We start from the raw sequence: 15124 nt of genomic DNA, 5'->3' as shown, positions 1-15124 counted from the left end.
TTTCCACAGGCTGCTTAATAGTCTGCCAAGTGGGTTTTTTTCGTCAAGATGGTTTTTGTAGTTCATTTTCTGGGTTCTCCACTGTTGGTGCAGTGATCCGTCACTGCTCATAGGAATGATGGAGAAAGAAAACTCACTTTAAATTGGGATTACAGTGCTGAAAATAAGGCCAGAGAATAAATATAAAACTTGGAAGAACAGCCAACAACAGGAGCACACACAAAAAATGCCTTATCTATAGGAAAACAGTGTCACATTTGGTTTTGTCTATGCTTTCTCTCTGTGAAGGACTCCCTCAAATGTTGATGACACCATATATTCCCCTCCAATGCAAACTGGCAGAAGGCCACAGCTTTCAATAACAGCAGAACCAGCATCTTTTCAAGCATCTGTTAAGCAGCTAGACCTCCTGGTCTGGAAATGTGTGAGAGACCGACAGTGCTTATTCCTCGTTAGAATGAGGACAATTAGAGGCTCCAAGCTTTTTTATATGATGTGAGGAGAGTCACCCAAAGAACATGGGGGCAGGCAACCGGGCATTGCTCATAGCGAGGACACCTCCGTCGTGACAGACAAAGCGCAAAGCAACCACCTTTGGGGACCAAGCAGATATTGCCCCCGAAGCCTTTTCAGAGGCATTTTTTTTAGGAATCATTTGACAAACAAGAAGATTCAAACACCATTTGGGTTTCTTGCACTTTAAGAGAGAAAAAACATGTGAAAAATGGAAATGGGAGCGTCTACCAAGGAGGCTAAATACCATGAGAACGTGTTGATATGGGCGGCTTACAGACATCTGCCTTGAGCTCCAACTCAGAGGAAGCTTCGTAATAATAATTTGCAAATGTTTGCAAATAAAGCATACTAAACATAAGGTGTCAATGAAGAACGTGGTTTGATCACCAACTCTGTAGCATTAATATACTATGGCCGATGTTCCTCTCTTTAGTTCCCCAGCTCTGCAAGACTTTGGGCTGCAAACACAGAAGTTCAACAGCATCAGAGCCAAACTGTGCAAGGAAAAGCTGAGTGAATGGCCAAAACAATATGGATCCAACCCAAAATAGCAACGTTTCACCACCCATAAAATCTCTGCAAGTTGGGGATGGCAGACAGCGAGTTTGGGTAGCAATAAATCTGAGATGGTCAACTTGGATTCTGAAAACCACGCATCAACGTGTAGCTGTAACATGATGGCGTTAGGGAATGGAAACTGCGTGGCTAAATGCAACACGAGACTGAATGGAGTCGCCGTCCCAACTCAGTCTCACAAGGGGGTCAGCACGTCTCCTCAACGCACTGGTCCGGAGCCACCTTGGTTAGATGTGAAATGAGTTATTTAATTCAGCAACTTCGCATTAAAGTGCTATAATACAATACTGCACACACTGGAAATTAAAAAAAATTAAGTCTGTCATTTGATAGAGAAACCTAATTTACAGTAATTATTCATGTCTGCAGAAAACATATGACAAAACCGAGGGAAATTAAAAATCCTATAAATAGCCTCACTGGAGAACAGCTGGTTAGATCCCATAGAATAACCAATCCACACGTTTCCGCATCACCAAGAAGATGGCAATTGCAAGCCTGAAATTCAGTTTAGATCCATGAAAAGTACAAAAGGAGAATGAGAGGAAATTGAAATGTCAGAGCAGCTGGACCTCACGCTTCCCATTACTGTGCTAATGCCGAAAGCTGAGGATATAGGAAACCCCTGAATTTCAGTGGTCGCCACCACTGAAGCACTTGGTCTTTTTTTCATGAGCATATTCTACTTTTTCATTTATTGCTTCGTCACCAGGTAAGGTGTAGATGTAAATTGAAAAACACCATAGTCAGTTTGTGCAGAGGGATGCAGGCAGTGGCAGCATGGCAGCGAGTGGGCATGAAGCTTGGCCACCTTCACCACCCACTCTCCTGGGAGACCCGCTCCAGCCCGGGGCCGTCCCCGAGCTCGAGTCCATGTGTGCGCCCTGAGCATTTTGCACTGAATTTTAATATACTGAGCAAAAATGCTGGCAATTGATCAACGCAGCATCTCAAAGGATGCATTAACAGTAAGCAACCAAACAGAAGGGTGTCCTGCATTTACTTAAAAAAAAAAAAAAATCAAAAGAAACATTTTTTATCGCAAAAGAACACAAAGAACTCGAACAAGAGATGGGGAGAAGCTGGGCAAGGCATTGCGTGTTTCCAGTAAGGGCTGAAAGGCAGCAGCAACGGAAAGAGCAACTCGCTTGTCAGCAGCACACGCTTCCGACAGTTACAGAAGATGAACAGCAACATCTCTGTGAAATGCAAACGCACACATAACCAACATAACGCTGACAGATCCAGGAAAACAATTTTTGCCTTACCTTCCTCTGCCTTCAGCTTGGGGATAAAATACTTTGGTTTTCTTCAAAACGGCATCCAAAAATACTCCAAAGCCCAACTCAGGATGGTAATTGCTGGATCAGAAGAAGAGGATGACTCCTGTTACACCATGGTCTGGTCTACACATATTTAAACATCAAACCAGCTGTAACTGGTAATCTGTAAGAAATTTTCTGCTTAATTCACCTGGTTGTGTCAAAGACATATGCAAGAAATGACTAGTTTATCCAAAGAACCTTTACTAAAAATAGGTAATTGTGAACATCCATCACAGGACAACCGGCATCGACAACACTACGTTGAGCTTCTGGCACAGAATGGTCCCCAAAAAGGTCACAAGAATCAATAGGGAAGATGTCTAATATGAAGCAAGAAGGTGGACACCTCAACTAGTCAATGAAGTGAGATACTTTACATTAATAACTGTGTGTTTAGATGTGCATGCATATATACACATATGTATGTACACTCACATCAATCTCTTATTCATACATCATAAACACGTATATACACACACACTGCAAACTTTTTACCGTTTTTCCCTGTAAAGTCACATATCACAGACATCCATGGTAAAGAAAAATACCTACGTTAAGACGAAACTGAATTGAAAAACATTTTTACAACAGAATTTGTGATGCCATCAGAGACATTTCAGTAATCATAAATGTCAATTATGGAAACCAGCTTAAGAACTGACCTTTGCATTGAGCTTCCCATTGAAAATAAATTTGATTAAAAAACAAACAACTGCTGCCCAACAAATCTTCTGTGGTTTTGCATGGGACTGATGGGAATTGATGCGTGCACCTGTAAAAACTGCCCTCTCACTCCCAAGCTAAGACCCAGAGAAATGGTATTAAGGGCTTCTCATTTTTATATTGGCACTGTAAGTTAACTTTCAGTACGTAAATTCAAGCTAACTTTCAAGAAGCAAAAATTGCTGGCCATTGAAAATCTGTTTTCTCACACTATCTTGAAACTTGACACCTCTGAATTTCTTCTTTTAGGAAAATTTTTGTTGCAAAGCCCTGTGGTATTGCTCTCAAGCCTGAGTGAAGGGACAGCATTTGGGGGGAGGTTAATCCCTGAACAGTAGCACTTCTCTTAAATGGTGAAAACCTGGCCCCTGCGGATCCTGCTAATGCCCTGGACAAGGTCTACTGTGGAAGACACGGAGGGGTCATCTTTCCTAGAAGATTTCTTTCGGCAACCTCCTGTAGCAGAAATATCGATTTGAATGAAGTCTGAATGGGGATCTTCAGGCGTGGAGGCACCAGGATTGCTGGCAGGAGGATAAAGCAGTGGCAGCTGGAGCAGGATCCCACCATATCCACATGCAGCTACTCAAGGCATCGAGGTCGGGAAAGCAAAAGACTCACTGAGGCCATTACGGGATGATGGTGGGAAGATGAAGAGCAGAACTGGAACTGTACAGCATCCTCACCAGGCGGGGAGACAACAGACATCGACTACAGCGAGTGCTGCCTACTGAATTCCCACAGAAGTAGGACAAAGAGACACAAGATCAGAGTCACTGCCAACTCCCAAAGGGAACCAAGGGTGCATCCAACAACCAGCACATGTTCACCGACCTCAGAATAACGCAGGAGACGGGACGCGGACTTCACAGCAGGCACCTCGTGTCCTCTACACGACCACAAGCAACCCTGGACCCATTCCTTGGGCACGCGTCCCTCTACCCTTGTGAGGACGTCAGCACGACATAGTAAGTGTAAGTGATACCACTTTGGTTAAATAACCTTCTTTTTCTGTATTGGCTCGTATCAAGCTCTCCTGCAATAGCTCAGCTTTGTTGCAAACAATGTCACAAGGAATTCATACTGCATTGGGATGCTCCGATACAACGCTACTGGAGTACAAAGGAAGCGAGCGCACCGTAGGAAAAATAACAGCCTTCGCAGGATTGTTCACTGCTTAGAGACTGTAACCGAATTAGTTTCTGGATTTGCTGAAGTGTGTTTTTACAACACTTTGAGGAGAGTAATGATTCGTTCTGGCTGGGTTTTATACGAGTTACAGCCTAGAAGCTGTTAGATTGTAAAAATGGTGACAATTTGGGTCTGAAAGTGAATCTGAGAGTCTGATTTTCAATTCCCAGTCTCAGCCTGCATATTTGTAAACATACGCACAGATGAGATTTAGAGTTTGTACTGCAAGACCAATTTGAAAGTGCAGCTCTTATTTGAGGAGTGTTGTGGGGCCAAATTATAACACTTGCATAAGCACAGGAATTTGCTAAGGACGTGTGAAAACAAACACATTATCAGAAATACAATTTACAAGCATCCAGTTAGAGGCCCATGTGAAAGCCTCTTCCTATCCTTTAGAAAGTAAATGGAACAGAAAAGAGGAAAATTCACCAGCATCCCAGCGCAATCTCCTGCACAGTAACAAGAGCAGTCTCTAAAGCAATTTTCAATTAAATGAAGGACTTATAGAATTAAAGTTGTAATACAGTATTGACTGTCTACGGAAAGAATATCTGATCGACTGTAGCTAAGAATCGTTCCCAGCTTCTCCCTCTCAAATGGAGATTATACCAGTAACAAAACAAATAGCGAACTGTAGGACAATATCTAACAGAAATTCTGAGACACTCTGGTAGCTGATGTTATCTCACATTGCAAGAAAAAGTGTGTTCGTTTGATCCAAAGTGGCATGATGGTTTAAGGCAGAATTATGAGAATACATAATTGACCATTTGAGCCTCTTTTTATGAGAAGGGCAATCTTTCTGCCTTTGCAAGAACATTATTGTTTTACTGCTGTGTAAGTCATGCTTCTGCCTGCTACTTGCATCATGTAGCAGCTACTTGAGGTAGAAAATATCACCTAAATCTCATCCATTTCCTGAATTGTTCAGCAACAGAGAACATATAACTTGAAGTAAGCTATCATTATGAATATTGACAGCATACAACGACATGTGTTTTATCTCAGTACCACATACATGCAGGAGGAAGCATACCAGTACGATGAAAAACTTCAGCTTTATCATGGCCTCCCTCAAAATTGGTCAGAAATAAAGACAGTAAGTGTATATGTAGCCCAGAGTGCAAGAGTTCCCAAAATTCTGCAGTAAGAATCAAAAATAGCAAGGAAATGTATTCATTTTCTTAGACACGTTTTTAAAATAATATTTTATTTTTTGAGTCAGTGGTATATTTAAAAACAATCTACCGTAAGAGTAAAAAGACTGTAGATAGTAAAAAACGAAAGTGTGATGACAATAAAAAAACGCTAGAATATAAAGTTAGTTTCCTTCCTCCCTCCCAACACCCCATTCCATCATTGTCCAAGATTTCTCAGAGCCTAATATCTGGGAAAAAAATTGCTTTTTTTTTACACTTTCAGCAATTAGGAAATTAAAAATACGCAAGGCATTCTTTGCAGGTACATTAATTCATTATTACATGAAAAGCAGGCACCATAAAAATTAAAACATTCTAAAAACCATCATATATACAAACGCTGTACAGAATGATGGCACAAGGACAAAGTGATTCCATTCAGTTCATCCTAATCCACATGAAATATTACACATTAAAGAAGAAAAGAAAAAGTTCTTCCCATTCCTGTACTCAACCGCTAGGTCCAGAACGGCCCGGAGTCTCCTATCTGCCTACTCTGCTTCTTTTCCTATACGCTCGTGCCCGTCAGCAGCTAAAAGGCTTCCTTGCTTTACCCACTGATCGACACCCAGAGGAACGGCCAACTGAATGAAAACAGAAATGACTGATCACCAACGACTAATTTTACAAAGCCCATTGGCAATCAGTTTATTTGTAATACAGAACAATTAAAGAGAAGGCACATTTCACAAGTAAGTTCTGTCTGATTTTTAGCCCTGGGCAGAACCGTTATTTGGGGAAATCCTACGGCGGCTTCTCCTTACTGTGAAGCCTCCTCCAACGTGCACTGACTTCATTGTGAATATCGTCATCGATTCCTATACACACTGAGATTAGGTACAAAATACTCAGCTCATTTTAAACTCCATAGCTACCTAAGTGCCTGAAGTTATTCAGAAGAAGCAGGGAGAAGGTTTAGGAAGAGGGTACTGTCAGTTGATGAACACCTCCCAGTCTCAAGTAGAAATCCAGATTTCTTTCAAGTTATGGGAGGGAATAACCCCAGAAAGAGGGGTGATGTAGTGTTGTTTCCGACACACGGCTAGAAATGGATTTCTTACGGAGTTAGAGTCATTGCACTAAATGTTAGATACTGCACGCCTGAATGAGGTAAACATTATATACCATAAAATACTTAGGGAAATGAATTGTTACAACTTTATCTTTGGAAAAAAACGCTTCCTTCTTCACTGGACAATCCCGGAGTCAACAGACGTTTGCTTCCGAGTTGTCTTCGGAGGTGGAGGCGGGGGAGTCTTGCTGGGGAGCGGAGGTGGCAGGTGCTGGAAGAAACCAATTTTGATAGACCGTGTTAGCAACGAATGCATTTTTGAAACATTTGCTGTTTCATATATAACTGTGAGATACAGCTGGTAAGTCTGTAGCCCTCTGACTCCTGAAAACTCCTCTGCAGAATTTGCTACTATGAATACTGGATGCTGTTGGCTATTAGCTTAAAATATAACTTTCACTTTTGACAAAGAAAAAATCTCTCAAGGGTTCATGATTAATTAACTCAGTATTTCAGGAAAAATCTTTTGAAAGCACTGGAGAAGTTTATAATTCCCCACTTTATATCATGATAGGATATTGATTTCTTGGTCTGTATCGATTGCCCTCAGCCTCTATGCACTACAGAGCTTAAAAGCCAAGTTGAAGCAACAGCTTCATTGCTTTTCCATTATTTTTGTATTTTGCACATTTAGAACACAAATAATTAAAAAAAAAAAAGGAAACCATTTAAAGAGATAAGTAACTTGCAATTTACTATTACACATTCAGCTATAATTAAAGTACTCAAAACAGAAATCCAGACTGTTCAAATATACATATTTTAAATCACTTCATATATCATACAACAGAACAAGAGCACCCTCCGTTAGATTCACCAGCTAATTGGACAAATTAAAAAAGTCATTATGGAAATTAAGACTTTTTTTCATAATGTTCAATCATATATATATGATAAAATCTGTTTCAGAGCGAGCTTGAGAACACTGGAATTTGCTCATACACTTTGCAGTCAGGTTTTCTACAGCATTTTGGCTATGCAGCCATTACAGTTTTCCCATCACTGCACTGAGGCTGTACCGCAGTGTCACAGCTCATAAATGCTGCTTTGGTTTTGTTTTTCCCTAAGATTCTCCCCCCCGCTCAGCCAGCCACCGCCTTTTATTTTCCTCCAAGCATAATGGATGCTTTTTCATTTCCACTTGTTCGTGTCTCACTGTATCCATCCCACCTTACCCACCCCATCCTAAACTGCTGGCTCCACGTGGTAACACTTAAAACGTGACAACACACACCAACTCTGCCAAATTTCCTTAATCATTGCTACAAGAACAGTTCAAACATCTGAAGTGCCTTAGCGTTACACTGCGTGTACTGCACTTGCAACCTTGATACTCGTATTCCAACTTTTATTAATGTCTTGGACAATATAACGGATGATTTCTCAATCACAGTAAGAAACTGGTATACAAGCAACTGATAACCCATGTGAAAGCGTGTACGAAACAAGCCCGTTCTTTTAAAAGATATCCAAAGCTGCTATCCAAAAAGAAAAGCGGCTCAGGGGGGTGCCAGGACATTTCAGCCTTTCCTCTGCCGCGAGGCAGAAGCAGCCCGGAGAGCCTCCTAACGCTCCTGCGATCTAGCGACTGGGAGTTTTCAGAGATGTGTAAGAGTAGAAGGAAAAAAGTATCTTTAAGGTAACTGAATGCCCTCTTCAAAGCAGGTTTTAAGACAGCATGAAGTTATAAATCCGGAGCTTTTACCAGATAGTTTTACTAATCATAAATAGGAAGGTGAGACTGCATACTGGCAGAGCCAGGAAGGCTGGATTTTTGCTGGAATATTTTTCCTGTATCCCACCTGGCAAGAAACACTTCCCAACCTGTTTTACAGCTTTCCTCATTCCTCCCGGCTCTCCCCCATGGCAAATGAACGGGGATCACAAACTATCGTCAAGGCAAGCCGTGCCCTGAGCTGGTCTCTCCGTTTTGCCACGGCGAAGACCACCCGCTCTCCATCTCCCCAGCCTCTCCAGCAGCACCACCAACGCAGCGACGTGCGTGCTCTCACCTTCCTCCTTGGCTACAAAGTGCTTTCTGAGTGAGCAGCTGGTTTTCATCTGCTACTGAATGAGAACCTCTGGACCAAGAGGAAGGGGCTGCCCCGTCTGGAAAGCTGCATTCCCCTGCTCACCGACGAGGACAGCACTGAGCACGTTTGGCGATGAAGACTTTCACGTTCACAGTCCGGTTAAAGTTTATCCGAGCTCTTTTGAAGAAACAACCAGGTTATTAAAAGGTTTGAGTCTCGAAAGGGCACTGCTGCTTGAAACGCACACTTCAGGAAAACCCTGCTGAGTAAGCGGTATTCATTATCCAGAGCAGGCTCAAACCCCTGCACTGTTTATTCCTGACTTACAGTGGGACACAATGACCTCTGAGTCAGAAAACCAAGTCAACAGACTAATACGAAAAGCAGATTAAAAAAGAATTTTACTTTACTAAATGCAAAACTGAAGGTTCGTTTGTTTTGTTCCTGGTTTTTTTTTAATTAAAATGCCACTGATGATCTGTCTCTTAAGTATTACAGTCAGAACCATTAAATATTTCCTCTATCTGACCAATATTTTACTTAACCTGGTATGTTCAGTTAGCTCCTGAATTCTGACTAAGGCACCTGAATAAGAGCTGGACTGCCAACATTATTTAGCTTCACACATTCAATTGTGATCTGCAGATTTCAAAATCTTTGAGAAACTGCTTAGTGACAGTCATGTATCCAGGCAGGGGCTCTGGGCAAACTGTGGGAAATGCTGGTGGTCTGCAAGAATTCCTCACGGAGATGACATTAATTTCACAACTAAATAAACCAGGTGCCCCTCTAAAATACATCACAAAACATAAAAATTTCCCCAGTGCTTTGTTCTCAGATGATATCTTTAACTTCATATTTATCACTAGAAAAAACTAACTCTGCTCATAGCACCATTTGTGAAAATCCATTTTGAATTTAAATAACAGTGTATTGGCAATAATTCTTAATTCAATTAGATCAAAGGCATTTCTCAAACAAATGAGCCCTTCATATTGATCAGAGAACAATCAAATTATCCCTGAAAACCTGCTTCTGAAGAACAGATACAATGCAAATACAATGAGAAATATATATGCTATAAATAACAAGCACAAAACCTACCAGAGCTTAGATTCTGCAAGCAAATTAGGCAGGAAGACATAACAGAGATAGGTAGATAATTATTATAATTGAATTTACAATTTCCATTAGAAAGTCGGATAAATTTAGTACATGTTCATTTATATAATAAGCTACCAATGAATATATTAAGTAGGACGTGTAATGCTCGTCGGGGCAATATTACTGAGAAATTAGCACGACAAAACGTGCCAATATGGAACTGGTGCAACTCCAAATCTAGCCATCACTCCCAGGGCTGATACGCGCTCCCTTTTATTCCAGCACAGGAAGAAATTCAAGCACACTTTATCCCTCCCTTTAATATCATACTTAGAAAATCAGTATTAGGCTTATGAAGTTAATTTTTGCTACGCTTCCCCTTAGAAACTTTGAAATACGAAATAGTTTCCCTTGATTTTACATTTAATTAAGAACTGCTTTGCAGAGTTCATGTTTATATGTCAGTGGTTAATTGTGAACCCGCCGAATCTTGAAGCATGCTTTTACTTTCTGACAAAATGATAGAGACTGCTGGTTCACGTTCAAACCTATTTTGGGCAGAATCCTTGACTCACGGGTACCTCAGGGGAAGCAGAAACCTTATGTAAAAGGCACATCTGCAACACAGAAGCAATCTGTTCCTTCTGCTTCAAACATGAAATTGCTCCCATTTGTTTGTTTTTTCCTGATACAGAAAAGAACCAGGTTTAAAAACATTTGTCTCCATTCTCTTACAGATATAAACCACACTACACTATACATGTTCAGGATGCAGTAAAAATCAATTAAAGAAATGAAAAACATGCATTTTTTTCTACTCTGTGAAGAAGCAAAATAAAATACGAGAATGTTGGGTTTTCTTAACCAGAAAATACTATTAAAAAACCCAACAACGGAAAGATCAAACCCAATTTGATACCCCAAAACGGTCCTTGTGACACTGTAAGAGATTTCTTCCTGTGTAACTATTTGTCTTTGAAATTAAATGGTCATCAATATGACAAGCTATGGAGATCCAATCAAAAGCACTTTAGTTTGAAGGATTAGCAGATCTAATTAGGTCAGAAGCAGTAGAAACGAGATGTAAGTAGCCTATCAACTGCACGGGACTGTGTAAATGCTTTCAAATATTGAGCTCTGAATTGCTCCTTCTCGCTCACACCATTGTTTTTAGCATGGAGCTGAGTTGCCTGACAAGCAGCAACTTGCTTATTTAATATCTGCAATGAAAAATAACACATTATGTGAGGTCTTGGCGGAGTAACACTCCCATTCTGGAAGAGAGATAATGCGCCAGCGGAGAAAACCAACCCAACTCCACTAATTTGAACGAAATTATAGACAGTTTAAGCTAATTGGCTGTTTGACCCAGGGAGCAAAGGTATGTGGAAAATACCGCAGGTAACCGACGTAAAATGACTGTTTAAACTCTGTTGTCATGCTTCACGTATTAGAGTTTCATTTGACTGTGTATCACAGCCATTAGCGGCCCTTGCTGGAGTGCACTTAGATAGGAGAAAGTAATTTTAAGAGTCTTTCTGCAGAGGTGCGCTTTGCGTGCTCCCACCCGCCGCGTGCCAAGCATCCCCTCCTCGGGCAACGCGAAAAATCCCTCAAAACGGGCAACAGAGGTCTGCACCCCTCACGCGGGCAGGACTTTGCTCCTGGTGCACGCCAGCTGTGTTAAAGCACGGCTAATGCGGTTTTCCCTCTGTTGAACCACATTTCTGCGTGTGGAGGCTATTAGTATTTCGGACCGTGCCGGCTAACTCGATTTTCAAAAGCGCTGTTTTTCTGCTCTGGTCCGTACATAAACAGATCTCAAGAGTTACGAGCAATACCCTCAGAATTGGGTTTAGACTCCAGACTGAAACTGTATTTCTTACTGAAGGCCCAGGCCCTGCGAGAGTGATAAACAAATGCATTACCGAGTGGCCAGAGCAAAACCCGCCGCCTGCTCCCGCCAAGCGCTGAGGGCAGCGGCACGGCCCTTTCCGAAACAAAATCAAGGGTGCTGCTCAGGGACACATCACGACTCTGTATCTCCGGGCAGACAGCAGAAGAACACATTTTTCACTCAAAATCCTGTAATAAGCAGTGGCAGTCCATTGATTTTGAGACTTATTAAAAAGTGACTGTGAGCTTTTTAGAAACTCTTTGCTCGGCAAGAACTTAACCCACCAAACCCCAGCGGGGGCGAGAGGTGGCAGAGACTTTGCAGCGGAGGAAGGGCTTGTAATGCTTCCCTTCTCCAGCAGGCAAAAGTAATGATCAGATGGTAAATAAAAAACAAATCTTATTTTTTTTTCTTTTGGGCACATTACATGCTCCTATGCATCATGGAAAGCCTTGGGTCAGAGAGCCTGTTTTTCAAAAATCTGGAGTATCAGACAGAAGAGCAGACATTTATTTCCATTCGTGAGCAAATACAGCCCATAAAGTCAACTTTCTAATTTAACCTAACGGATTAATAATGCGCTTTGTCCGATATCACTTTTTCCATGGGATAACGCTCCTAACGACAGCCCTCCCACTGCCACGGTAAGCGAGCCGGCGGCGAGCCTTGGGCCACCAAACCAGCGGCAGGGACCCGGGCAGGTGACACCACGATGCTCCGAGGCTTCCCCAGCAGCCCCTGCTCTTTCGAGAAATAACATCAGAGGAGGAAAAATTGCAAAGCCTGAAGTAATGCTCCCTAATTACCTGCTGCCTCCGTAGTTTCAGCTGGGTTTCTAGCCTCAACTCTTTTCCTCTGTCCACATGAGGACGGTACATTTGCTGAAGCCTTTCGGGTCATTTTTTGCTAACCTAAGAGATAACGATCAGCACTGCAGTATATGCATCGCAACACATCGAAAATCCCCTGGATTTTTCCTTCTGTGGAAACACTTCCATTATATCCGAACAACCAGTCGGAGTGCTCCTTGTCCAACAGGATCCCAGAGAGTCAAAATAAGCGCCGTCGCCGTCAGCCACGCGAGACCGTCCCGGTCCTCACATCACGCGCTGCTTCAGCCTTTGCTGTCCTTCCTTGCCAAGTTCTCTATCTGTGCCGCACTGATTGATCGAGATGTTCTCATCCAAACCATTATCTGATGCTTAGTAAATGTTATAGCCGATATTATAAATGTAAGTACTCCTTTGTCTATTTTCTTTGAGTTTCCCTTCTCGCTGTGAATACTAAGCAGGCAGTTGATTTGTATGCAAGGGTATGGATGAACCCATAAAGAATGAGAAGTGCCTAAAGGAATCCCTTGATGTAATAATAATCCTTGCAGGAGTCGTAGACTTCTTTTTTTATGTTCCCATATATTATTAAGAACATTTTTAGCAGAACAAATCATACAGTGCAAGAAAATATATGTAAGGGTCTCACAGTTAACAACGAATAAGAGGACAATCAGAAAATTATAATTAGATGATCGCTTGGATAAAAGACTTAAGGTAGACCAAGTTAACAGTGGACTCCAAATAATCTAAGATTACCATCTCAGACACTAAACGACACTATTGCCTGCAGTTTGATTTGAAGTATTTGATGCATTTATCACTGCATGCTTTTCAGTTCAATACAGCACTTTTTTTCATTTTCGTAACTGACTGTAAGACAACCAGAGTGAACAATGTAATAATTTCTCATACAAGGAGATACTTCCAGTTTAAAAGCTACCTTATCTATAATATTTTTTACTGATTTTTCTTCACTGATACAAAGCCTGTGTAATTTAAAAGATGATCAGTTTACTAGGCAGAGAATTATAAAGTTATGAAGTATGTAGCTACTTGACCCATGAAACACAAGGCATTAAAAACTGTGGAGTGGGATTTAATCACAGCAGTAATAAGAATTTACCCATCTGATCTTTCATGCCCAGCACTACTCATTTTCTTTATGTTCTTTAAAAGCTTGCTTCCTACAAGCCTGATGAAATAAATGCACAGAGTGATCGTTGTAAGACTAGAAGCTTTTCCTAAAATTAATTCTAAGACTAATACGTGTGGCTTTGTGACAAATCTGCATTAGATCCATCTTCTAGACTTTGAAACTACATTCCCTCATCTTGGAAAGTTTATAAAAATACAGCTGCTGAAGAAAATTTTGGACAGTTAGCTAAAGAAGTATAGCCTATATTTGATTGCATTTCTAAGGTTTGCTTAAATCCTGAGGCCCTTCGACACTAGATGTTAGACAATGGGGTCCACTTCTACAATTACAAAATCTATTAAAAAAAAATTAAAGGAGTCTGAGCAGTGAAGACTATAAAGAGAAAAAATATTAAGACCTGAATAAAACTTTGCAAAAAACCGAGAGAGCATACTGCTACTATTTTTATGAACCTCCATTTAATGATGCGGAAACCCTGCTCATGACAGGTACAGGACCTGCACAAGGTCACATCTTCAACAGCAACGAGACCAAGGCTGGAACCTGAGTCGTCTTCAGGTTTGGGCTCCAACCGTCACAGCATGATGGCATTTGCAAGTAGTACAGTAAATATCTACCATTTCTCCACTGAGTGGAAAACCCTTCAAACAGCCTCGCAAGGAAGGGAAAAGGAACCCGACCATTGGGATTTTATTTCTCACCATGTGTTTTATCATCTCATTGTTTAATGCTTTTTAGCTAAAAATTGAACTCACATTAGCAATCCTGGGCTACTACCATGACCTAAAACTTACAGTATATCATAGAAAATGAATTTACTACTCTGGAGCTCATACAGGAAGGAGTTCAAGAAATTTGAAACCTAATTTGAATTTCTCAGGTTTCTTCATGAAGATGGATTCCTCAGACAAAACTCCTGGCAGCCCTCCTGTACATTCTTTAATTTTCCACGTAGAGGTCTGTATTCAGGTCAAGTGAGAGCTGGCCCCTGAGAGAGAAGCCAGCAAAATGGGTAAGAGCTTAGTATACTTTGATGGAAATTAGAGGAAAAGGGTTTGCAAAAAAATTTAGTGAAAATATTTACTAAAACCATCCAGTCATGGGGAAGAACTATGGAAGAGAGGATGGGAATAGAGAATTTTTCAATATACGTATATAATGAGTAAAACATGGTGTTTTGAATAACACTACTGACATTCCTGAAGTTACTCCTATCTGTTTTTTTTTTTTTTTCCCCATTTAGCCTGAAAATACTAAATTCCTGCAACAGCACAGTTACAATTCCAAGCATGGAAAAAGCCGGACTTGTGTACTGTTGTGCACTGTGATAGTCTCTGTTAAAAAAAACTATTCCGAGACTTAAAACTAAAATTCCTGCCTGACTTTCCCTGCTGAGATTAGAAATGCTTTCTCTAACCATGAAGTTTACTGAAAAGCAAATTACTCAACAGAATTTCATTTGAATGATGAACTTCAGAGAAATCCTGGAAGGTACC

At 41.0% G+C, this 15124-nt stretch overlaps 1 protein-coding gene across 2 annotated transcripts in view; it reads right to left on the bottom strand.

Moving 5' to 3' along the window:
* Positions 1-5519: 5519 nt before the first annotated feature.
* Positions 5520-15124, bottom strand: part of DOCK1 (dedicator of cytokinesis 1) — a 317150-nt gene continuing 307545 nt past the window's right edge. For both annotated transcript variants that reach the window (XM_052800114.1, XM_052800116.1), the window contains exon 52: positions 5520-6816. In XM_052800114.1, coding sequence (XP_052656074.1) covers positions 6721-6816 — 96 coding nt within the window. In that variant the 3' untranslated portion in view covers positions 5520-6720. The remainder of the gene's footprint in view (positions 6817-15124) is intronic.

The sequence above is a fragment of the Harpia harpyja genome, chromosome 10 (assembly GCF_026419915.1).
Source record: "Harpia harpyja isolate bHarHar1 chromosome 10, bHarHar1 primary haplotype, whole genome shotgun sequence".
Classification (NCBI taxonomy): Eukaryota; Metazoa; Chordata; class Aves; order Accipitriformes; family Accipitridae; genus Harpia; species Harpia harpyja.
The sequence above is the reverse complement of the archived record's forward strand: the minus strand, read 5'-3'. Positions and strand labels throughout refer to the sequence as shown.